This window comes from Zophobas morio, unplaced genomic scaffold, assembly GCF_036711695.1.
Source record: "Zophobas morio isolate AGI-343-1 ecotype UQ-CSIRO unplaced genomic scaffold, CSIRO_AGI_Zmor_V1 ptg000144l, whole genome shotgun sequence".
In the NCBI taxonomy this organism is placed as follows: Eukaryota; Metazoa; Arthropoda; class Insecta; order Coleoptera; family Tenebrionidae; genus Zophobas; species Zophobas morio.
Genome location: NW_026972248.1, coordinates 282,558 through 309,038, shown reverse-complemented (window position 1 = coordinate 309,038; position 26,481 = coordinate 282,558). Strand labels below are relative to the sequence as shown.

General features: G+C 28.3%; 2 protein-coding genes and 2 long non-coding RNA genes across 4 annotated transcripts; 3 read left to right on the top strand and 1 right to left on the bottom strand.

Annotated features, from left to right (window-relative positions):
- Positions 1-268: 268 nt before the first annotated feature.
- On the bottom strand, positions 269-5,199 carry LOC135145360 (corepressor interacting with RBPJ 1-like). The gene is made up of 11 exons (XM_064077469.1): positions 5,153-5,199; positions 5,040-5,075; positions 4,844-4,938; positions 4,066-4,240; positions 2,641-2,720; positions 2,218-2,269; positions 1,814-1,895; positions 1,426-1,493; positions 923-1,001; positions 804-873; positions 269-737 (listed from the first exon to the last, which is right to left on the bottom strand). Exons 1-11 carry the CDS (start codon positions 5,180-5,182, stop codon positions 362-364), a joined length of 1,143 nt encoding a protein of 380 aa, XP_063933539.1. The 5' UTR covers positions 5,183-5,199; the 3' UTR covers positions 269-361.
- Positions 5,200-7,933: 2,734 nt separating this feature from the next.
- Positions 7,934-11,666, top strand: LOC135145332 (uncharacterized). The gene is made up of 4 exons (XR_010283419.1): positions 7,934-8,020; positions 9,715-9,793; positions 11,395-11,471; positions 11,589-11,666. It is a non-coding gene; the product is annotated as an uncharacterized LOC135145332 (long non-coding RNA).
- A 4,825-nt stretch (positions 11,667-16,491) lies between these two features.
- On the top strand, positions 16,492-16,937 carry LOC135145324 (uncharacterized). Its single transcript, XR_010283411.1, has 3 exons — positions 16,492-16,650; positions 16,715-16,789; positions 16,842-16,937. It is a non-coding gene; the product is annotated as an uncharacterized LOC135145324 (long non-coding RNA).
- A 7,155-nt stretch (positions 16,938-24,092) lies between these two features.
- LOC135145338 (ubiquitin carboxyl-terminal hydrolase 39-like) lies at positions 24,093-26,326 on the top strand. Its single transcript, XM_064077445.1, has 13 exons — positions 24,093-24,228; positions 24,290-24,391; positions 24,517-24,589; positions 24,690-24,784; positions 24,878-24,957; positions 25,009-25,065; positions 25,121-25,217; positions 25,278-25,409; positions 25,481-25,563; positions 25,621-25,741; positions 25,800-26,035; positions 26,100-26,203; positions 26,257-26,326. Exons 1-12 carry the CDS (start codon positions 24,093-24,095, stop codon positions 26,145-26,147), a joined length of 1,260 nt encoding a protein of 419 aa, XP_063933515.1. The 3' UTR covers positions 26,148-26,203; positions 26,257-26,326.
- The last annotated feature ends 155 nt before the right edge of the window (positions 26,327-26,481 follow it).

Genomic DNA, 26,481 nt, shown 5'->3' with positions numbered 1-26,481 from the left:
AACGAAAGCAAAAGATTTGAAAGACAAAAAACTACCTTTATGTTGCACAACTATACTTCTATTTTTATCGTAACAACACTCTTTCTAACACAATATTGATCTATACATTCAGAAGCCGATTTCTTTTACTAACATATTATTACCTATTTGTATGAGAAACTTAATTTAATATTTAATATTTCTTTTATTTTCCAAATATTTTAAATATTTTAAGAGCTGAAAGGCGAAAGGCATATATTTTTTATTACAAACCGTTTAATTACCGGAACATTTTAGTTATATATTATTTATTGATGTATTGTTACAAGCGATAAAAAGCTTATTAGGATCGAAGCGCTTAGATATGTTGAGCTGAATACCCTTAATGTTTCCTACTAGAATTACTTTTAGAAATTAGCTTCTTTACGTGATGGTCGTGTACTCGACTTTTCTTAGGCTCGCAATCACATGACTGAGACGTGCCACTCTTACACTTGCTTGTCCCTTCTAAAGAGTTGTAACGTGAACATGGTTTTTCCACATGGTTATACTGTGTTCGATTGTCCACATGATCTTTCCGCGTTCTTTTATTTTTACTTATTTCACGTGATTTTCTATCCTTTTTTTTCCTTGAGCGAATGGAACTTTCAGAGTCGGATCTTTCAGAAGAATGTCGAGACTCTTTTTGCGACTTCTTTTTCTTTTTCTTTTTCTTTTTCTTCTTTTCGTGTAGCAATTCGCTATCTACAGATAACTCTCTGAAGTAGTATTATCCTCAATAGAAACAAAACAATACACAAAATAATAATTAATATAAAAACTACGCAAGAAGTGCAAGTTTCTCTTCTTTAGTTAGAGAGTTCAAAAAAGAAATATCGTCGTCTATAGCATCCTCTTCAGAACAGTAAAAACAATAGTAATTATAATAATCATGATAACATACCGCGTGACTCGTGCTGCTCTAATTCGTATAGCAAATCGTAATGGCCTCTGCAGATTCCCTGCTTAAAGGCGAGTCCACTCTAAAGTTTTATATAATTTATATATTTTTATCATAACAAATTCTCAAAAAATAGTATACACATCTAAAAAGTGTTTAAAAGAATAAGCGATGAATCCATAACAAACTAAAAGGAATCATAAAGCATAAAGTAAATTTTGATTAAAATAGGAATAATAATAGTGACTAAAAGGTAAATGGGCCAATTATCCATGACGAACCACGTAACTAACAAGTACAATTTTTAATAATTGGTTACTACAACCTTCGAAATATTAATGGAACTACTGCTAAAAAATTCATTTCGCTAAAAAACTTTTATTTTATTAGATATCGAATACTTTTTATGTTCATTATAACCTTTTTAGACCCAAAACTTTTTCCACTCACCAATAAGAATTAATTTTACTAATCATATCAAAAATAAAAAAAAGTGGCACTACTACTTTTTTCATTTGTTTCATTAGACCAATCGGATCTTCAAAAGAAGGCCTCTTTATTTCTTGTCCTTCACCTAAAAAGTAAATAATAATATTAATAATTTATAATAATAATATATGTAATAATAGTAATACGAAATATGATAGATAAAAGCAAAATTAATAATAAAAAAATATAAATAATATTATTAAGTAATAAAAACATAAAAAACAGTTATCATAAAAAAAAAGTGAGAGTAATAAAAAAATAAATTGGAAGTATAAGTTTATAATAATATTCATAAAGTTAAAATTTATAATTAGAGGTTATAAATGATAATAAAATTATATAAAATAATAATATAATAAAACAATTAAATTGTTATCAAATTATCGCGTAACAATCATTAAAAACTTTTTTCAAAATATTTAGGGCACAAGCGGTCCGTATTGAGATGTCCCCACACTCCGCACTTCAAGCATCGCACATTCCGAAGCTACAATATATATTTATAACAGTAAATGGTAAACAAAACTGTAGAAGATATAAAATATATGAAAAATTTTGTAGATAAAGTTATTATAAAAATGTAAAAGTACTGTATAAAATAAAAATAAACGTTAAAAAGTCATGAGTTCAATATATTTCGAGTTTTTAAAAAAAAATAAGAAATCATAAAAACTTGAATACATATATACTAAAGTTATAATGAACAGTTGATCATATAATGTTATATACGAAAATAATAATACCTAAAAAGGTTGTTTTTAGAAATATATACTATGACCAAAAAAAATTAGCATAAGTTGATAAGGTACCTCAATACCCAATGGTCTATCGCGAACGGTTCTCACATTTTCTACTGAATAACTTAAAAAATAAAAATGTAAGATTATTAGTAAATTAGGTCGGTTATATTATTTAGTATCCAAAAATAAATAGTCAATAATTATAAAGGAACCAAATAAATACTAATATTATATCTTATATGGTGATATAAATAACTGGTTGGAATTAAGTATTTAATTTGCTAAACCGGTAAGCGACTTAAACTGTAGCAAACTAAAACCAATCAGAAAATTCCAACTAAAAGATTTAATAGGAACCAAATACTGCATAAAGAAGAGCAGCACTAATTAATAATAATAATAATAATAATAATAATAATAATAATAATAATAATAATAATAATAATAATAATAATAATAATAATAATAATAATAATAATAATGAGAGTCAACGATGCTTCTCTCGGCGCTCCCTTCAAAATTTCAAACTTATCGTTCAGAGTTAACCGTTTCTTGTTTCCATCAACAACAGGCTTAAAGTATAAAGAATATTTATTATTATTTCTAACCAATGACAAGCTATATAATATAAAATAGTTTAACGAACAGCCAATAAGAATAACTATAACTAAAGGGTTAGTAGCATTAAATAAAAAAAAATATAATATGATAAAATAAAAATTCTATTAACCCACTTTTTAATTATAAAAAAAATTAAAAATTTCTTCAATATATTTCATAAAATAAGTATAATATTTTTAACATAATATTATATAAGTAAAAAATAGAAAAAAATTGCAGATCTTAAAGTACTTATATGTTACTAATTAACCGGTTAGTTAAATATTATTATTTATATATTGTTAAAAAATCCAATACAAAATACTTTTATGTATACAATCAAGCAAAACCTAAAAAATAAGAAAACCTATGTTGGTCTCAAAAAAACAAATCATTGCTGTATAAAAAGTAAATAAAGCAACAATAAAAAAATATAATTAAAATAATAATCAGTAAAAGAAAAGTTAAATAAAAATAATATTATGAAACACCACGAAATTATAAATATTAACAAACAATTCATTTAATAATAACAAAAAAAATTAAAAAAAGTTGTTTAGGAAACCAAATAAAAAATATTAAAAATATATAAAAATCTAAAGAATAATATTATATTGAGTTTAATAAGTTTAAGAAATGATATTAATTATAAATTTGTAAAATATAAAAGTAAACATAAAAAACGAACTGTAAAAAATTTTTATAAACAAAAAAAAATTCTTCATAAATAAATATATAAAAAAATTGAAAAATAATCATATAAAAAATTTTAATATATTTTAAAAAAATCAGTTATAAATTTTTTTTAATAAACGTACTAGAAAATGTTAGAAAATGATAAAGTAGTTAAAAAAGCAAACCAATCATTGTTGTTCAGATATATATACAATAATAATAAATTATTTATAAACACGTGGACAGTAAGTTTTTGGAATAAATTGCATATTATTTATTCATCAGCAAAAAAAACTAATCAGTTCAAAATTTTATAAAAATAAAAACCAAAAAATATTTTAACAAAATAAAAATTTTTACAATTCAATAACATAATTATATTAAAACTTTTGTAGGCCATTATTTTTCCAAATAATTATTTGTTAAAAAAATTAAAATGCAATATTATAAAACTTATAAAAATAAACCAATCAAATTTTTGATAAAAAATAAAAAATTTATCAAATAAAGATGCCCAACAAACATCGACCAATAGAATTTTAGAAAACAGATACAACCAAATGTCGTAACTACCAATCAGATTTTTTAAAAAATATTATCCATGGAAACTAATTATAATGAAAATATTTAATATTATTTTACTAAATCGCCTGTTTCAACTTCCAACTTTTCTTCATTTTTTATGGCGTATTCTCTAAAGCCTTTCAATTCCAACTTATTCGGATCCGAAAGGCTCTGCAGGCCGGGAGGTGCCTTATAAGCAAAATTAATTTCCAACTTCTTTTTTTCATCAGCTGTAATTCGAGGTAAATTGGCTCTAAAAGTTTAAAAAAAAAACTTCAAGAACTGAATATAGAATATTATCTATAAATATTTTAAAAATATATTTTTTATAGTAGTAAAAAAAAAATGATTAAAAGAAAAAACAAAAACTTAGAAAAAACTTAAACTTAAACTTAAAACAAAATCATAAACCCAAATCGAACTTTATTGTAAAATAAAAAGCAAATTGAAAAAAAAAAGGAGTAAACTTTAAGTACAATAATAATATAATAAAGTAAATAACCAATAACACTGTAACTGTCATATAATTAATTTGTATAAGAATTTTTCAAAATAAGTAAAAGGTAATTTAAATAGAACAAATATTTTCTTAAAAGCTTTAAAACATGAATTGCACACAGCAAATCGATTAAAGTAAAGACTAAGTTTCATTAGACAATTTATATAAATTAAAAATACTGAATAATATAAAAATTTTCCTTAAAAATATATAACAATTATGAAATGTATTATTTAACTACTAAACCTACATCACTAAAAAAAATAGCTTAAAATTCTAGAGACAACGAAGTAAAAATCTCACACAAACTATTTTTAAAAAATTAAAAAAAAACTACTACGCGCTGAAAAGACAAACCTGTTAGTAAGTTCATTTTGTTCTTGCTGATATTCTTTTTCAATTTCTTCCTGTCTTTTTGCTTTCTTGGCTGCTTCTTGTTCCTTAATCCAAACCTTAAAATTTAATTGGGTAGCAAAGTAAACAACTCCAGTTAATGTAATTAGTACAAAAAAAAGTATATTTTATAAAAGAAATGTAAATATATTTTATAAACCTTTTTAATGTTATAAAAGTTTCCAGGATGGAAGGACTAATATTTATGTAAAATATATTATTTTTATTTTAGTTAAGAAGAGAATTCAGAATAAGAACGATATGGAAAAAAACCTTTAAGTTCATAAAATGACTGATAGACATTTTTTTTAATTTATAATAATAATCTAAAGTTTATATAAAAATAAATTAAGTCGCAGAAAAAAAGGTCCAAGAGTCAAATCATTTTATAAACAAAGAAACTATTATAAAGTCAACTGTATAAAAATTATAAAAAAAGAACTTCAAAAATAATTTCTTCATTAATTAATATTTCGCGTCATAGTATTATTTTACATATATTTAGAATGGTTAAAAAAATAAAAAAACAGATTATAAAAACTTAAAAAAGTAACCTTAAAAATCTTTTAATTTAGAAAAAAATGCAAAACTTTCGATATATAGCGCTAATTGTCAATATAACTATCAAACTATGCTTCAAACTGATAGAAATAGCATAAATGAAACTTTAAAAAAAAACTATACAAGTGTAAAAAGCTACTAAGGCTGCTAACACAGGTATATGTAAGCAGGAATAAGCCGTATTATGCAAAAAAACATAAAATGATTCAAAGAATAAAATTATAATTACTATATCTCTAATACGATACTCAAAAATAATGGAAAACAAACTTCTCAGCGTTTCAAAAGCCCAGACGACCTGGTAACTTTAAAGTGCAAGCAATATGGCCAGAATCAAAACAAACTGCTCTGTATGGCCAGTTAAAAAATGCAATTGATGACCTGTCTACAGTAAGAAGCTTCCATGAGTGCTTGTCGCAGGCAACTAGAATAATAATACTCATATATATTTCTGAGGATATAATTTTTGTTTTTTTTAAGAGTAATTGTAAAATTTAAGTAAAAATATATAGTTACAGTATTAATATAATTTTATCCGAGATTGAAGGCTTCTAACCTGTTATATAGTAAGCACTTATTTCAATTTTTATAAATGAATACAATTTTTTTCTTTTTTTTACTTTAGTAAAATGGTATTATAGTTTTAGTCAAAACTATGAACTTTTTACATTATTGGTGTGTTGCAAGAGTTTCGGAATTAAAGTTTAAAATTCAAGGTTTATAAACTATTAACGGCGTTATCCATTAACTTATTTATTAGTTCTAAAGTTGTAAGTTCTCAAGAAAAAATTGCACTAGCTTTTTTTTATTTTGGATATTATAAAGTAAAACGGTTTTTGACTGGCTTCTTTTTGGGGTTCTTCTCTGTTCTTCTCGTTTTTACTTCTTTTCGGGGCTTTCAATCTTATTTTCACCGCGATTTTCAGGTTTTTTATTTTTTGTACAGCACTTTTATATTTGTTTATTTTAACTCTAATAATTTTTTGTTACCTTATTAAAAATATAAATTAAGGTTACACTATTTACATTAGCTTTAATTAATTTTTTTATGTGTTTATGAAGTATATTTTAGAATGTTAGCCACAAAATTTAGATAAGTGTTATTTGTTTATTTTTAATTTATTTAAAGAACTTTAGTGTTTTTTTTTAAAAATTTAATAGTAAGCATATTGAAACCTGTTTTAAAGTAAAGTTATTAAAACATATAATTAAGTGAGTAACTTGCGCTTAAAAGTTTAAGCCACAGCAGAAGCAAGTTTTGCAAGTAGGGGGAAATTTCAAACCTCAATTTTTAACGTTTTTATAAGTGTTAATTTATTAATCTCAAGTTCGAGAACTTTAGCTATCTCTCCTATTTTGTTGTTAATTACACATTTGAAGTTAACTTTTAATTTATATTTGTAAATTTACGAATACTGAAGGCTTAAGTAAAATCTTAACTGAAGTACGCGCGGTTAATTCCCACAAGAGCTTAATAATTTGGTTGCTAGTTCTGAAATTAGGCTGTAGTCACCGCTCGCATTAATTCAATATATTAATTTTTCTTGTTGCTTTATAAATTTAAAACTTCTAAATATTTTATATCTCCTACAATTTGTGCTTTCACCTTAAAAAGGTAAACGTTACAGTAGATGCTTATGAATTAAATCTAGTTAACAGTAAATAAATAATATTGTAGTAGGCAACAAACTGTAAACTTACAATTTAGTTATAACCTGAATTCTTTTCATTTTGTGGTAAAAGTGATGTTACAATATACTTTTGTTTGGCAACTTGCTTTACACATCTGGTAATGTGTGGGGGACTGGCCCATACCACCGAAAAAAAAGGTAACGAATTTAACAACCTTTATTATTAGAATAACTCGATAAGAAGGATTTCAAAATGGAGTTATAAAGGGGGTATATTTTTTTGGCAAAAGAATCATCTTGAAGAGCACGCTAATATTATAAAAATGAAAGCCTGACTGTATACACGTAACTACTTGACTACTTCCTCTTGAGGCTACAGCATTTGGCCTGGCGCAGGCTAACTCAATAAACTTTATTTCGCTTTTCCATTCAGTGTTACGTTTAGAGTTGCTGTAGTTGATTAGTGACATTTAAGAGTATAAGAGCTAGAATAACAAATGGTCAAGGATTTGCCTTCTTCTGCAAACTAACCAAACAAAGTTAATTTTTACGAACTTCTAAAAAAGTTTAATTATAAAACTTTATATCATTTATATAGTAATGAAGAACTCATCACGTATATTGTTGGTGTTTCATTTTTTAAGTAGCTATTTTGTGTACGTAAATATCTGTAGTAACGCTAAAATACTTGGTTTTGAGAGCCTTTTTGCTTTAATTAGAAATGTTTTTATGTGAATAATTATATTATATAAAAGTTAGTGATAATAATGTTATAACATTTTGCTGTTGATGAAACCTTTTATCCAACTATTACTCGGGGTGCATTTTAATATACTACTAATGAACTTTATCTCCTACTAAGGCTACTTTGGTGTTCGCCGTAACTCCAACCCGCGCACGTCTCACGCAGAGAGCGGAGTTAACTCGTATAAGCAACTTAGTGAGTTCGGTGCGTTTCTTTTTTATTATTTTGTAATAATGGATTAAACTTGGAATATATTTTATAATTTTTACTTACTCTTTTTTCGAATATATATTTTTTTCTATTACAATAATATATTATATTTTATTAAAAGTTTTTAATTTATTTTAACTTAGTTAAGGAAATGCCAAAATTATTTTTTTCTAAATTAGTCAATAATTAACATTTCTTTTTTTTTGTATAATAACATTCCATTTTTATAATTTTAACATTATTACCGCTTTTGACACGAAAACTGTTTCGTTACTATAAACAGTAATATATTAGATGACGACTGTTATATGCTATTATAGCTTCTTTCAATAATTAAATATGTGCTTAATATGTTCTATAGTATAAAATGTTTTTTAACTCTCTTAATTGATGTTTTAATAAAATTTTTGTATAAGTATACTAATAACAAATATTGCTTAACAACAACCTATTTGAATTTAAGCAACTTTAAATTCACCATTTTTTAGGGTTAACCCCATTGTATATAAAGTTAATATCTATTTGGGTCTCTTTTTTTTTAATTTTACTAAATTTAGTGCAGTGACGAATTAGTTATCTGTCATGCTTTTTACTAAATTAGTCTCAGTTTATCCATATGGTTGGTTTTGTGACCTTTGATTGCGTGTTATTATTAAACATTTCTTGTCGCGCTTCAGGAATATTTTTTACCTTATTGCTAGTAAACTTCACAAACATTGGGACAGCAGATAAATTTGTACATTATCAGTAGGCAACTTTGTTATTATGTTATTAGTATGAGGTGCACTTCCGTTACAATGAAAAATTTTTATTATTAATAATTCGGTTTTAAATAATTATGAGAACAACAAAACGCTTGTCTTAAATAAAAAGGAATCCAGCTAAACTTTTCAATAATTTATTTATAAAAAAATTTAGTAACTTTTAAAAAGTTAAACTTTGCGTAACAACACTTGCACTTTTAAATATTTAAAAAGTACTCGTACGATTTTTAATTAATGAAAATCTTAAGTTTTTCTTCCTCCTGTAATACATTTGATCAAGCTTTAAACATTGTGATTAATTTAAAAAAATTTAGTCGAAAGCTAATTTACAAGTTTATCATTCAAATTAAGTATTTGAAGAAGATTCTAAAAATATGAGGGCGCTTAAAAGTTGAAAAATTGTTCTTAAGCAGGGCGTAGTTGACAACACCATTTAGTATTTTCAGTTGATCACTTTAAGCGTTATATGTTTACGTGGAAGTTGAATAAGCGCGAAAAAGTTTGTTAGGGACGTATTTAGTTTTTGTTAAGCTGAGCACTTTACGTTTATAGAACTGTTATAATAAAAAATTTCACAACTTCCTTATCAACTTTGATACCCATTGCTAATTGGGTAGTTTTATAATTTCAGAAGTTTAGGAATTTTTATAACATATATCATAAGCTTTACAATTTTTTGGTATATTCGTTCTTATTCTTTTTCATGGTTTTTATTAAGTTTGTAATTTTATCGGATAATATTAAAGAAAATTATATTTTCCAGTAAATATTTGTATATATTTCTATATGTTTATTAATTTTTTTTTGTGAATTTGCTATTTATAAAAATCCATTGGAATCCCAGAAAACAATTATGCTTTATATTTAATATTTCTCTATTTTTATGTAAAAGGCTGTTTACATTATTTTTTATTAACTTTGAAGATTCCAAATATTTATTGGATTGTTATAGAAGAAGGCAAATCCATTACTTCGGCCGTCAAAGAAATTCTGCAACACACAAGTTTATTATTATAAACAATAAAAACTTTTATTTATTTACTTTGTTGTATGAATTTTTATATTTCTAAGTAATTACAATTTATTTATTTTAATAATAATTTAATTTTTATATAATATTTCTATATAGTCAATAAGCTTTATATTATTATGTTACTGTATTTAATACTTAAATTTCTTTAAGTTTACTTATTTACTAAATTATATTTTTTAGTTTATTAAAAAGGTTTAATTTTTAGTTTTATTATAAATATTTTTTTTTGTTGTTATTGTTTACTTTACTATTTCTTTTTATATTATATTTATATTTACTTTTATTTTTATGATTAGAAAAAACTTCGAAAACTGTAGTTTATTATATATTTTATTGCTTAATATGACTGTTATTTAATTTTTATTATTAATTGTTATATAAGTTTCAATGAAGTTTGTTACTAGTTAAAGTTTATTATATTTTCTGTGTTTTTATTTGTGTAGTTATTTTTTTTCAATGTTTTATTGTTTATAAAAAAAGTTAAAGTAAAAGTTTTTTCTTGTTTTTAAGTTTTACTTTATATGTAATTAAAAAAAAACTTTTATATTGCATTTTCTCATTATAATTCCATTTTATTATTATTATTATTAGCATTTTACTTTTTTTTCTTTATTTTTTATATATATTACTGCCTTTTATTCTTTCAGTTAAGAAAAAAAAAGACATTTTTTATAGTTATATGTTTTGACAAAATTTGCCTATTTATCTTTTTATAGTTATTTGTTTGCTATTATTATTACTTATAAAAAGTATTAAATTTTTTTTAAAGAAATAAAATTAAATATTATTTGTATTACTTTATATTTTTAATAGAAAACATTAAAGTTATAATAATACTTTTGCTTTATTTATAAATTTAATGAGTTTCTATTATTCTTGATAAGGAAAATATTATATTTTTCAGGAAATTACAACAATTTATTAATAAATACTAAACTTTAATGTATTACTGTGAGACAACTTGTATTATTATTTCAATTTTGTGTTTAATTTTGAATGTTTATATATTATTTTTTATATTAATGCTTTTTTTAATATATTTTTTTAGCAGTATTGGCTATAAGCGCAGTATAATATAAATAATATATAATAATTAAGACATGCAAAAGTATTTTAAAAAAAGATTGCTTTATAAAAATCTATTTATATAATTTTGATAGTTTTTATAAACATAATAATTTTATAGTATAATTTATTATATCTCCTATAATATTTCATATTTAATATAATTATTAACTTGATCAACTCTTCGTATTATTATTTATTAATTTATACTTTTATATTTATTTTCATTGTTTTTTTTAATGGTAAATTTATGTTATTACATTTATAATGAATTTATTTTCTCTTAATTATTGAATTATTACTTTTAATATTGCTATATTTCTTAATATTTTTTATAAATTATTATTAATAATATTTTCTTCTTTTTACTACTTACTATTATTATTTATTTTTCTTAAGTTTCTAATATTAACTTTTAATAATTAACTTATTTATTAGTATTATTGAACAAAATATTTACTTTTCTATTATAATTTTTGTAACTATGCTTTTATTTTTTTTTAAAGAAGCAACTAAAACTGTCCATCTCGCTGCTCATGCACCTAAAGAACTTTTTACTTCCAACACAAAGAAAAGTTTTCAGGTTTATTAATATATAAAATATATATATTATGTATATTATTTCATATAATTATTTTATTATATATTTTTATTTATATCAACTTTTATTTATTATAATAATTATTTCTTATTATATTAGCTTGGAACAGTTGCACAGTACAACTCGGCACTAAATTTTATTAGTAAATATAATAAAAATGGTGTTGTAATATTTTTGCATGAAGAACACGCTTATGAGGCTCTTATTAATATTTATTATTATAATTACTATTATTATTAGTTATTATTTATTATTATTATTATTTTAGTTCAGGTTATTTTCACTAATCCGCGACGTAGAATCCATTTTAATTTGGCCGGTTAAATTTATTGATCCAAAATACGAGCAAACTGTAGCTATTATTATTATTTTGTTAAGTATTTTCTATAAGAATAGTAGCATTTTGTCTATTATGGTCATCATATCATATTATTGCTTTTTATTGGTATAACACTTTCTTATACTCGTTACTGTCGTTTAAACTTTTTGTAAATGTCTTTTAGATAAAAATAAAGAAGCCTCTTAATACTTTTTTGAATTGGGCATCATTTGCTTTTAATACAAAACTTATCCAGAAGCGGTACTTGTTTTTTTAATAATAGTAATAATAAAACGAAATAAATTATTATACTAATGGTAAAGTGTAGCTGTTCTGTCACGTGCGCATTTTTACAGCCCCAATTTAATATTTAAATTGATGCAAAAAGCTCTTAAATGCTCAGTTACTAGTCAAAAAAATTTGTTGGTGGTCGTCGCCTTTTCCGCTCCCTGGTGTTTTTCCACGGCTCAATCGTGGCCATCTAAGCATACGCACTACCAATAGGGGCACGACTGCTTTTTGCTATTCGAGAGATATTCTATTCGCTATTTTTCTATAATAAACGCTATTGGCTTCTAAATTATTTTTAAGGGATTTCTCTAAGTAAAGTTTCGGTAATAATAATTTTTCCGCCGCGTTCGTTTGTTCCTTTTGTTGTTTTCCTCCAAATTTCTTATATATAAAGTTGATTCGCCACTTATTATTTTTTAAATTATTACTTTTAAGAATTTTAAATTTATATTTTTATTAGTATTTTTTAAGGTAAATACTTCTGTCTTTTTTATTTATTTATTGTTATTATTTTTAATCACCAGTAAAACCTTTTTAAGTTTTATGTTTCTTTGAACTTTTTTACCTTAAATTTTTATATTCTATTTTAATGTCTGTTTTACTTCGTACTTTGTAATAAAGTAATGTAGAAAAATTGTACATTTATTATATTTATATGTCTCTTTTATATTTTTTTGTAACAGAAAACTTTTTTATCGAAAAGAAGGAAATGTTTCTTTTCTTAAATTTCTTTTTGATATTTTTAAATCAAGAGGAGCTTCAGTTCAAACTGTTAACGGTTTTATTATCTTTAATATTTACTTTTTATAACTTTTTATTCTAACTTTCTTCATATCAATATATTTTTATTTAACTTAAAGAAAGTTAATTATTTCTTTATAAATTTATTTAAAGATTCGGAAGATTTAGTTTACTATATTCCATCAAGTCCAGTATTCATCAGAAAGAGGAAAATAAATTAGAAAATGTAATTGTAACGAAATATTAACGTACTGTTAAAAAAAATGAAAGTATATTAAGATTATTATTTGAAATTCATGAATAAGCGTTTATTACATATTGTATTATAAATATATAACAACTGTTTAACTTAATGACTAATAAGTTTAATGCTGCAGTAATCTTAATTTTTTTTGGTGTATGGAGTAAGAAAATTAATTAGATTATTATAAAAAAGCGCAAAACTAGTAAACGCCATAGGTACCTGTTAAATGGCTTTAGTAAGGCTACAAAGTGAAGAAATTTTAAAAGGTGGAAGGATGCTGTAATTTTTAAGATCAACAATTGCGGTTTAGACAAACCTTATTACAGCGCCGGCTTTGCAGCTTTTACGAAAATATAAGTGGAAACGTTATAACATGTTACATGTCACAAAAAGAAAGAAAAATCAGAAGTTGAAGTCATTTTAAAAATTCAAAATGGAATCTGTATTTCATGGAGTAATAGAATTTTGTTAAAAAAACTTTTTAGGAGAAAAAAATTATAGTAAATTAGAATTTCAGCGAGGATTGAAACGACTTAACCAATAATCTGGTATTAGTGTTTTTTTTTTAGGTATTTTTATAATTATACAAAAATTCAGTTTTTAATTACGAAATAGAATTATTAAGTTGTTATTAGCCCCCATTTTAATTCTCTAACTATTAAGGGGGAAAGCGCAAAAGTTTATAATAATTTGTTATTCGAAGGAAAACTATAAGAAAACTTTGCTTTTCAGGCACTAATGGTGCCATCCACTGCTATAACTGCGTCCCTTGAGCCCGTCTTTCCTATTCATTTTTTTATCTAAATTCTTTTATTAATAGGCCTTAATAAAAAGAATAATCCCATAATTATTTGCAACTTTAGTAAAAACTAAGGTCAGGATACTGTAATAAATTTATTGTGGATACTCTTTTTTACTTTTAGCTTTGAATAAAAGTGGCAAGTTCCTTGTCCAACTTTGTGTCTCCTTCCAAATCATCGAATGTTCTAGAGTCTTTACAATATATAAATATTGGAGCTATAAAGAGAAGCTGAAGAGATGTACTCAATCTTAATAAACCAGAAGGGTGCACTTACTACTCCGTTGATAACTGATTCTCCTTTACCTCTTCCTTTAAAACAAGGTGTTAGTCAATTCTCGAGTTTAGACTGAGGAAAATGCAAAATAAAACAACCGTTTTTACTTTGCCTTTCTTTAGAGTTTAAAATCCAAATTAGCTGTTCACAAAAAGAATATTTCTTGAACAATGAGAAGAGAAATCCCTTCCTTGTTTATTTAACCAACCAAGTGGGTAACCTATGCCTCAACGATAGTGTTACTGTCACAGCTTCTAAGATTTTCGCGCGGTTGTAAAAGTAAATTTTTGGCCTCAGTTTTTATTTACCTCCATAACCGCTTTAAAAAATATAGATAACTAAAAACTGGAGGCCTTAGTCAAAGCTTATAGACCCCTTGAGAACGCCTAGCATTCACGGTTGTATCTCCGGGCGCTTAGTCTAATGAGTTCAAAAGTTCATATATATGCAGAATACTGTATAATTTTGAGAGTATGTAAATATGCGTAAGGCAGGGTAAAAAAAAAGGCATATGTGAAAGATTTTTGCTAACTAAGCAGGTGCTCACTGTGATTGTCGGAGGTGTAGAGAAAAATATTTGATTAAGAGGGTGGTTATAGTAATATATATAAATACTCTTAACCAGAAGATACACCGCAGAGCAAGAAACATACAACTAGAAAAATTGAAAAATTAATTTTACTAATTTTTTTTAGTTCTTAGCGCTCGACCATAAAAAAAAACACCAAATTTTCAAGCTTTCAACAAGGTAATAGCGTATAACTAAGATTGACGTTTGTTTCAAATCAGAATATTATTTTTAATTCTTCATTCCTAATTTTTTCATAAATAGTTTCTTAATTCATCAAGGAGGGCGCCCGCATTCTACGGTGGGATTACAATAGCAATTGAGCTTTTCTGCCAAAATTCGATTAGTGTGCTTAATAAGCAGGTCGTAAAATTTATTAAATGAGCTCTAAAAGAATAGCATAACCACTTTTCTAAGAAGCAAGTTTATAGAAAATTTAAGTAAAGGAACCTACAATGTAAGCTCTGCTAAAAACATCAGCTGCCATTGACTTGACCTCGGAGGTACTCCGCCAAATGGTGTCCACTAGGCAGCCTGGCAATCGCAGGAGAAAAAAGTTATGTAATAATTTGGGCAACATTCCCAATTCGTTATTGATTTGATCTATTGTTATAAGGTAGTAATAAAAATTACCATAATATATGGGAGCGAGATTATATACGCAACCATCAAAAACCGAAAAAGATACTCGCGTCGGTTATATTGAAATCCACGGCTTTGATTATACGCGCCTTGGGTATACGCGTCAATGCTCCTAACCTCCGAGCTACGAAACTCTTAAATTCCGAAATGCTGGTCTTACGCATAACCTGTTAAAAATATTTTTTTGTAGGATCTTATACCATTTCTATCTCCTCAACAAGAGCATGTTTTGGTTTAGGGTATGTAATCCTTTGTTTTACACATAATAGATGATCTAACAATGAGATTGATTAATAAAAAAAAACTGACTTGTAAAGTAAAACGCAAGTGCGTATTCGTTAGTCAATTAGGTCATACCTTAAGGAAAGTTAAATATTCACACAGAAAATTTTTTTTTTAGTCATTAAGTTAATACAGAATGCTTAAAATTTTTTATTAAACCTTAGTTGGTGTTATAAAGAAGTATTTATAAATAAAGTTTGTATTATCTGTTTATTGCTCTGATTGATGAAGACAAGTTTAACAGGCGAATTTTGGGTCATTTTCAAGTTATGTCTAATTTCGTGTTTCATGGTTCTTATTGTTTTGTACTTTCTTTAAACTTACCATAATAGATTCGCTATCCCAAAATTTGTTTTTTTCTCTGGTTTGTGTGAATTATTAGTTTTCGTATTTGTAAGTGTCCTTTCCCGTTTGTTAAAGATATTTGTGGATAATACTTTGCTATACTCTCTTGTAGTTTTCTTGAAAAGTTGAAATGTTTAAAGTTTTTCTCTCGTAATTACCTCAAAGTTTTAGTAAACTTATTCACTAATTTATTGTGATACCCTTTCGAGTTTAGAAGTGAACCTAAGCAAAAGCAAAGGTTAACTTAGGACGTTTCAAGTTATATATTGTCAATCTTTTCTTATTTAAACAATCTTTTCCTCAAGAATATAGTACCTACGTCCCCTTTTTCCTTGAATAGAATGTTATTTGTATTTTTTTGTCCTGTCAGTTGTTTATAGTTACTTCAGGGTCCCTAAACGGTATGAGAAGGTCTGCCTCTAACACGTGCTTTATTTTGATTACAAAACCTCCTTCACGTGCAGGCTTGAGACTTCGTATGTTTGTCTTGCGGGCACGATAAGATTTATAAAGTGTAAGTAGCCTCTGAATGGGAAATATTGATCATGCTAACTTTTCACGAGGAAGTAGACATCGGACTTTTCATTTTTGACACTAAACTACAAACTTATTACTATCCTTGCCCTTGCGGTGATCAATTTGAGATAACTTTGGTATATTCATACATTTGTTTTTATTAATTTTTTAAAAGTTAAAAAAGGTTTTATAAATTTACAGGAAGAACTTTTAGATGGAGAAGATTGTGCTTACTGCCCTAGTTGTTCTCTTGTAATACGCGTAATACTCCCAGAGGTTTTATATTGTTTCTTTTACATATTTTACCCTCACTCTACCCCTTTGAAAGGATTACGTATTTCCTAGGGAACAGGAATTTGGTAAATCGCCTATAGTTACTTAACTTAAAAGTTAAACAAGGTTTATATATACAATTATAGTTTAGCTTTAGTCTGTTTTGCAAAGTATTTTAAAATAAACTAACTACTTTTTTCTCATTAGGTTTAGTTAAATTTGTTCTTTTCCTTTTTTGGCCTTTGGTTGAATACTTTTTTAATAACTTTTTTTTTGTATCAAAATGGCTTACTTTTCTGGATTTCTTAGAGTAGTTAAACCAGTTCTTTGTTTTATCTTTACTAACTTTTGGGTCAGTTGAAGCCTTGCTTGTTTTTCTTAAAACTTTTACTAGGCCAGGTATTGGTGGACTGTTTAATTTTTATTCGAGTTCTTTCTTGCTGAGCATTCCCATTATGCTGATTTTCATTAAAAGGAAACTATAATACTTCTAGGTTTTGTTGCAAATATTTATTTTTCACTCCCTACTTTCGAATTTACGGAGTAAGATTAAATAATATCAACAGTAAATTCTTGTAAGCTGTTTAATTTATACAGCTTCCAACGGTTTTTAAACCTCCACTTGAGATTAATTTTTTAACATCATATCTGTGAGGTCTTTTCTGGTGTTGGTGTATAATTAGTACTAAAAGCTTTCAAAAAATAACTTGTTTTTGAACTTTACCGCCCCCAATTTAGTGTATTGAGCCATGGTTACTTTGTAACAACCTCTCCAGAGTTTATATAGTTAATCTTATTTTTGTACAACTCTTATAATTTTTAAATTTATTAACTTATTATTTTTGACTACCTACTCCATTACGTTCGTTATGGAATAATTAGAGCCGTTAAGCTGAGACACGGGCGCGTGTATTCTAAAGAAAGTTATTGAAAGTTGAGTTTTGGTTGCTAATAACTATAACTTTTATAGTTGAAAGAATTCTACACTACTGCTTCGTCTAGTACATAAGTGCTGCTTATAAATGGTTGGTTATCCTTAAAAATTATTAAAAATATATTTTATCAAGAAATGGAGTGAAGATACTGGTATACGCTGGTGTAGTAGAGCTTTTTTGTCTAGTTAAGGGGTTGTTTCTCAGGAGCTAACATTTATGTGCCTGTAGGAGGCTTTTATTTATGATCGATTTCTTCATGTCTCATAATCCGGTAATAGTTTTGTGTTTAGGTTTTTCCGTAGCTGCAGTGCTTACAATTGCTAAGTACAATATATTCAACTTACAGAAATGGAAGAGTTTATTTTAAAAAATAACTCCCTAAATTCCATATTACCTTAGCTCGGTGCACTAAATATTATAGTAAAGTTTAAAAAAAAAATTCTTGACTTATCGGTGTTCTTTTATAATATAAAAAACTTGAAATAAAAGTATAATGAGATAGAACGGAATCACAAAACTAACGGTATCTAAAAAATTTATTTTTATTTTTATTGTATTAAGTACGAGAGTTGTCCTTAAAAATAACCTTGAGCGAGCCTTTCTATAAGATATATTCCCAATTTTCTTGCGTGCCGGTATATACAAGATTTCAGCTTTTTTTTTTATTTAAAAACATTAAAATTCTCCCGAGAATGTGGTTTACTTATTAAAATGAAATATATGTTCTGAAGGAAAGAAGTGGTGAGAGGAAAACGTTTGTTTTAAGTTAGTCGTACTAAAGTACTTTATAGATATTGATAGCTAAAGTCCCGACCTCGCTTATAACGAACTGTAACCAAGGCTCGTTAAATCCAAGGCCACCAAGGAGTGGGAAATATTTGCAAAAAATAAGGTCAACTAAAAATTTTCTTTTGCTGATTATCCAGTCAATAAAGTATTTTTGGTAAACATTTTTTCAATTCGGGACCGAAAGGTTTGGTTCGATAACCGAGGGCTCGATTTAAGCGAGTTTATTACAGGCGAGGTTTCCTATAAAAAAAAGGTAGAGTAACGGTCGAGAAGGTAAACAAGGCTTTAAAATGTTAAATTAGGGTTAAGGAAGAGAAGTTTATAATCAGCTTAACTTTATTGTGCTCCTTTGAAATATAATGTAATATATATGCAATAATACTTATAGTTATTCTTGAAAATTTCAATTTTTGTAGAAATGCAAATAAAATCGTACAGACGGACTAAACGTCTTTAACTGCAGTTTAGTAAGTTATCATGAAAACCATTAGACACAACGAGGCAAGTGACTGCTACTATTGGAGGAAGTAAAATAACTATTGAAAAACTCTGAATTGACTAAGTGATTTTCTTAATAAAAAAATTTACTCAGTCTTCTATAGGAGGGAAAACTATTGAAAGAGATAGCCCCAGAAAACCTTTTTTTATATTGATTTAATAAAATTATTTAATGTCTGCTTTGAAACACCGTGTACACTGTGAACATAATAATTAGCGGTTTAAGAAGTATACAAAGATTAAACTTATCTTCTTGCAGCAGTAGAGCGAAATATCCCTTTTTGCTGGTCACTATTCGTGTATATATTAACTACGAAACAGTATCCTGGCTTTTAGGGATAACTGAATTTTTTTATAATTAAGTAATGCCTATTTTAACTTAATATTATAACTTTTAGTATATTATAAATTAATTTTTTAATTAAAGTTAAGAGGAGCCAAGATAAAGGAGGTTTACCTTAAAAGGATAATTCATTATGATAGTTTTGGCAAATATTTACTTTTAACAAAAATGTCTGGCACGCATATTTAAGTATAGTTTACAAAGTAAACCTTGTAAGGTAACTAATATACTGAATTTAATGAAACTGAGACAAAAACCAGATTATATATAATTCCGTAGGCGTTTATAAAAATGATATACGAGTGGCGTTTAAAAATGTATAAAATTTAGTACTCTGAGCTTTTATTTTTAATTTTAAATCTGGGCCCTAATTTTTTTAATGAAAAAATATTCATACCAGTTACAGTATATTATTAAGTAAATTATTTTAATGCAGGCTTGTAAGTAATTAGAAAAAAATTTTAAGAATGAGCTACTTTGGGGATTTACAAGCTAAGCTAAATAATATATCCTAGCTGATAATATAGTTGTGATTTATAACGCCATAATAAATTGCTTAAACATTTTCTTAAGTTATTGCTCTATGAGATCTTTTTATTAAGATCCTTTTTATTATTAATTAATTAATCCTAAAAACAAATTTTTACTGCTTAGGTGACTAAGAAGCCGTTTCGAATATATACGTTAAGATCTTGGTCTTGACTTTTAAACTACTACCTTTTCATTAATAGGTTTAAAAATTATTTTATAGTAGTTACCATATTTGCTGCATTTATGTGTTCAAACTGCTAGCTTTTCTATATAGAATTTTCTACTAACCTGCTGAGCTCCTTGGCCCAATTTTTAAATTGTCTTTCAACTGTCCGCTTAATTCCACTTTGAAATAAAAAAAAATACTAGAGGATAGTGGTGAAAGCTTAAATATAGACGAGCTTGGTAGTTATGAGTTCGTATGTTCCTGCTCTATTCTTATAAAGACTTACATGATAATTATAATATTTAACGTGGTTTTATAAAAATTTTAAATCAGCTTATTTTCTAAGTCGTAATTTATAAAATGACAAGTATAATGGAACTAAATGAAAAATTCTACCTTAAAAATATTTTTATAAACTTTTATCTTTTTACATATTACAATAGATTTTTTCTCTTTAATGGAATTAAAGAAAGAAATAACGGATACTCATTGCTATAGAATTCAGCCGACGCCACGTTTCCGAGCAAGCGCGCGAGAGTTTTGCTTTGATCCACATTATTGCTATGACAATTGCGCAGGACCGAAAGCTCTCGCAGATATTACGTACTTAAAAAAGCGATATAGCCCTACGAAAGAGAAGGACTATGCTAACAACGATCGCTGGTCTTATTGGAGCCTAAATCGTATAAGTGACAAATATTCAGATAAAAATTTGTGTCAGCGAGGTATTGAAGAAGACCATCACAAGTGGTGGGAAAGTAAGCTACAGAAAAAGAAGGAGGACCGGAGAAGGCCCATTTCCCATAATGCATATTGCTCGGGGTACGCTGAAAACAAAGAGAGCAATGGCTTTAGCAATGGCTGCTATTTGGACCAAGTGAATTACAGTAACCACAAATCTATAGCTAACGGCGAAGCTTGTTGCTATTGCAGTGGAGGTATACATGAACGCCTGTTACAACTTGCTGCATTCCTGCCGAACTGCGAAACTAACTCGCCCGAAGACGTGGTCATCTTAACTATCGAGTATATTAACCGCCTTCGAGAATTGGTCAACGGGAAGTCAATCTCCAACTCTTGCGAAAAAAGAGACTTAAATAAGCAAAAAACGTTATCATCATTCCATGGAAACTGCTGCACAGAGCTTCCACATCAAAAATCACCTTATTATATAGTCTATAATAACGAAAACTTTGAACAAAACGAAAATTTCGACAGATTCCCTGGTAAAGAGAACACTAAAAAAGTAACATACCCCACAGCAATAGAACAAATAGTAGACGAAGTTAATAACAACAGAGTTACGATAAGCATTAATAGAGGCAGTCATGAACCTTATTGTTAATAGTAAAACGAGATAGATTTTTACAATTTAATTCTTAACGATTAAGCGAGCCGAAATATTTAACTCCTGCAATATTTTTAGCTATTAATAATTTTAAAAATGATATTAATCATTAATAAAGTCATCTAATTTTATCAAATAATCACTGATAGTCTATAAGTAAAGGCCCAAAGTTTTATATTTACTCTTCACCCTTTAAAACAAGATGATAGCTATAAAAGACAGGCCTTTATTCAATAAGACCATCTACAATGACTTGCTTAGTTAAAAAAAGCAAAAGTGAAGTTAATTTGACAGTAAAAAACTTACATCTAATCTAAATTATTGCTACCTATAAGCGAGCGTCTAAGTTAGGCATGAAGGGTAAATTTACAAGTTAAAAGTTCAATGCCTCAATTTTCGCGTTGTATTACTCACCAACTAACTTGATAATTACAAGTTAATATAAATATTAGATGAGATCTGCATATTCTAATAACATTAATCGCACGCAAGTGAAGGTGCCTTTTTAGATTTGCAGTTAATTTCAAGAAAAGCTAAATATTACTATTTATGAAGCATAGGGCTTCATACTTTATTATTGTTCTATAAAGCAAAATTTTGTTTATGGGTTTGGAGTTGGGGAAGTTTATAAAAAACTACGGACGGTATTTTAAATTTTTTTGTGTAGGAGCTTCTCGCCCATAATATATAATTATAGCGTAATTGAGTCGTTGTATCTACAGTTGCTCTCTAACAGAGGAGTTTGACACTATAAATATATAATATTTGCGCTTTGGTAAGGTTAAAATAGTATTTTTAAAAACCAACATCGATACATATTAAGTCAGTTACACGACAAAGACATAAAGGTACTGTGCAGTACCATGCAAAGGCACTCCACTGCAGGGGTACCTATCCCACCCCCATACGCAGAGTCTTCGCAACTAACGTCACCAATCCTATTGCACAAGTATCTACATTGCCATCTTTCCGCGCTTGCCGACTGCTACCGTAGATGTAAAATTACGATTATCGAGCTGAAGGGTAAAGTACGAATTTAACTGCATCCCCACTGCTTCTGTTCTACGATTGGCGTGGTAACTTCTTGTTCCTTAGCAACCATATGGGTCATCATCTTCGACACTAAGTTCTCGTGACGGCGGCACGTTAAATACGTATGGAAGAGATTATATCATATGCTCTAATTAGCGCTAAGAGTAAACTTACGTGAGCAGCAAGCGGCACGGCATTTGTTGTGAATCCGTCGATGAAACTGCTTTTGGGACGCCTGTAATAGCGTCCTCGCTTCATGTGAAACAAAATAAGCCGTGACACCATAACGAACGTGTTGTGTTCGACGCGATAATTTAAGTCAAGCTGCCTGGATAGAACCGCTGATTACCATTTATTTTGAAATAGCTATCCGAATACACCAACCAACCGCTGGCATGCAATTTTAGTTACGAAAATTGATGGCGTAATGTGCTGAGTTTCTTGTAATAATTAAAGTATTTAATTTCATACTATTGAGCACCAGGTATGGCATTATTAAATAAAGCAATAAACACATATGCAAAACTATAACATAAATTAAAAAAATGATAATTAAACTATATTTAAAATTATTACAACTTCTAACACGAAAAATTTTAAAGTCTCTATTATGCAAGGAGGAGGAAGAAAGCGAAATCACTAAGAATTCAGTGGGTTCATACTTGGTCGTCGTTGCTTTGCGCTGGCGTAAACTCGGAGGTTAATGGCTATTTGCATGGCTCTCTTTTTTTGGTCTTTAATGGTTTTGTAAGAAACTTCGCCCCAGATAATTCTGATATAATTACTGCTACCTGCTTCTTAAATCTTTAAGTTATTTTGTTATTACAACCAGAGGTTTATAAGTTATTGGTAATTAAAATGTCACTTTTGTCATTTCTGATCTTTACTCTACAAAACGAGCCCCCTACTTAATTTTTTATTCAGTTATTAAACGATTATTTTTATAGCCAATAATGAGTACGTAATTTTAACTATTATAACCTTTTAAAAAGAAACGTAGACATACTTATATAAAAGCTAACCTCACTCTTTTTAGTTTTATTAATATTCTATTAGGTTAATTTTTTTAATTTTTCTGAAATTATAAATAACTCTGATCTTGTTAAATTAATGCCATATAATTGATTTATCTTCCCCTTCAAGTAGGCGTTCACTTTTGGCGTGGTAAAAAACGGACCTAAGTAATATCGACCCTTCATTTTACCTTCATTCTTAAACTAGAGCATTAACAAATAAATGTGAATATTCTTGTGCTGATGGAAACTCGGTATACAGAGTTGCTTTACGCCCACAATTGACGATTAACATGGGAAATTGTTTCTCAGGATATCTGCTAATGTCTACTACTTCTTAGGCCTTTTAAATGATTTTATTGTTAAAGTTAAAGCATTACTAATTCCTTTTTAAGGGGGTACAACTGGTTAAAACATATACCACGTAACCTAATCTAGTTGATCCTTTTTAAATAAAGCGTGCTTCATTAATGTTAAGGTTCGCTCTTGTTAGCAAAAAATTACCAGTGAATAGCAAAGGTTGAGTAGCTATCGAACAGCCAAATGAAACATTGGGACTAAAAAATGTATACCGCACCACATGGGCCCGTTCTAGATTTGTATTATATATTTCTTGTACTGAAAATTCCAGTATTATAAATAGGAGAGTTAATGAGTAAAAAAAGACTAGTTTCTTCTTCTTATCGCTCGTCTAGTTCACCCATAAAAAAAGCTAAGGTATCTAGGCTTACAGACACAGACGAAGTTGTAGAAGAACACAAAACCGATGATACTACTAAAGCAGTTGGTGAAAACTGTGTAATTTTTATTTCCAGTTCAAAAGCTGAAGGAACTTTTGTTACTTATAGGTGGCTCTGAAGAAAATGAAGTTCAAAAAGATCCATTTAACGCAACTAGTACTCAAAATACAACAGAGGAAGGGCTTAACTCACCTAACTTTGAAGAGAATGGTCCAATTTTTTCCCCGAAATTATGTTTAATATAATCACCAGTATACATCTTATATATACAGTTATACTATTTTTGAAACGCTTTCTAACAAAGCCTATTTTTGTTATAATATTATATGTTTTAGCTTCAATCTCTTGGACGGGTTATGTAACTCAGGATCGCAGTCATTCTTGTCCTTACCTGGACACCATTGATAGGTTTTTTAATTAGCTAATAATTTATTTATAATTTTTAAGCCTAATATAATACTTTAAAATAATTATATATTATTATTTAAAAAATTTTTATCTGGTGTAGAGCTCGCTTGGACTTCGATTTTGAAAAGGTGTGTTCTGTGTCGATGATGACTCAAAACGTTTATGCTTGTCTAGTTTGCGGAAAGTACTTTCAAGGTTATAAGGAAGTTATTATATAAAGAATATATAGAAGTTCACTTAGTATAAACTTGTCTGTGTTCCGTTCTGTCCTCATTAATTTTTCTTTAGGGCGAGGAAAGGGTACACACGCCTACAATCACAGCGTTACGGCAGACCACCACGTTTTTATTAATTTACAAACGTTGCGGGTGCGTCAGTTTTCATATTTTAGTAGTGTTTTCTACAAAGTTTAAACGTAGTTCTACTGTCTTCCTGATAATTATGAAGTTATCGACAATTCCCTACAAGACATCAAGGTTAGTCCTTGGCGTCTTCTTTTTTTTTAGTTTTTGCTATTTTTTTAAACATTAGCGAGTTATCAATCCTAAATTTGAAAAGAAGGATGTCAAGATTCTCGACAGCTTTAGTAGAACCATCCGTTGTCTAGATGGGTCAACATACACGTGCGGTATGGCACATACCGTTTGGGCAAATCTGCCTCTAGATTGGTGATGCGGTTTTTTTTAAGGGGTGATGGGACTGAATAATATAAAAGCGAATGACTATGTTAATGTTGTAGTGCAAGCGATTATGAGGTGCAAGAGATTTAGAGACTTCTTTCTCTTTCCTGCGCATTATCAAACCTGCACTCATCCTCTCGGTAACCCTTATGCTTCCTACGGGGAGTTGTCACGCTGTGCCGCTCGGCCTTACTGAAACTATCCGCTGCAGTGCTGCGGACAGGCGAGTTGGCACGTAAACTTTGGTGCACGGACAACTATAAATCACACATTAGTCCGCACGAGCTTCTACAGGTATTTTCTTTCCTTTCTGTTTTTTTTTTCCTACTTTAAACCCTCCAATTAACGAAGGCCGTCGTCAACACCAGCCAGAAACGCTTCCAAATAACCAAGCAGAGTGAGGCGGTCGACTTTCTAGTTTGGTACCTTAACACGCTCAGTCAACAGCTCTCTAGAAAAAAAAACACACCAGGTGCATTTTTTATACCGTCGCTCGTTCGTTATTAGATCTAACCCTGCATGGCTGCTAGATATCGTTGCTGAGTGCTTCCAAGGAAAGATGGTGATGTCATCTCGGCGGATGGGCTCGAAAGAACTCCTAAACGATGCAGTAAAGCTCACCTTAAGCATCCTCGCGCCTGGGAAGGGTCGACTTGAACTTTTCTACACCGGCAGGTCGAGCAGGAGAAGGCGCAGGCAGCCGAGGATGCCCACGAGGTCTTTGACACGAAACTTGAGAAGATACCGTTTTTGTATCTTACTTTGGGTGCTTTACTTTCCGAAGCGCCTTCCATTCAGCTCATTTTACTTTACTTATCGTTATCCTATAGACGTCCCTCCACCTCCTCTCTACGTGGACATTGAAAAGGACGACATAATTCCACAAGTCCCGCTATTGGATCTCTTCAGAAAGTTTGATGGTGTGACTGAGCAGGTGCCTTTTTCTGGCCATCCGCTAGATTCTTCAGTTTACATGACCTACTGTAGAAAAAGGGGAGCCTTGCACACACTTACAAGATCACGAAGATCCCCCGTTACTTAATTCTGTACATCAAGCGCTTCACTAAGAATAACTTTTTTACGGAGAAGAATCCGACCATCGTAAAGTTCCCGATTAAAAATCTCGACCTGGAAGACTGTAAGCCGCATACATTGCCACTTTTCTTGGGCTTCTCGAACTGGTGAATAGACTATAGTGTGGGTGATGGGGAG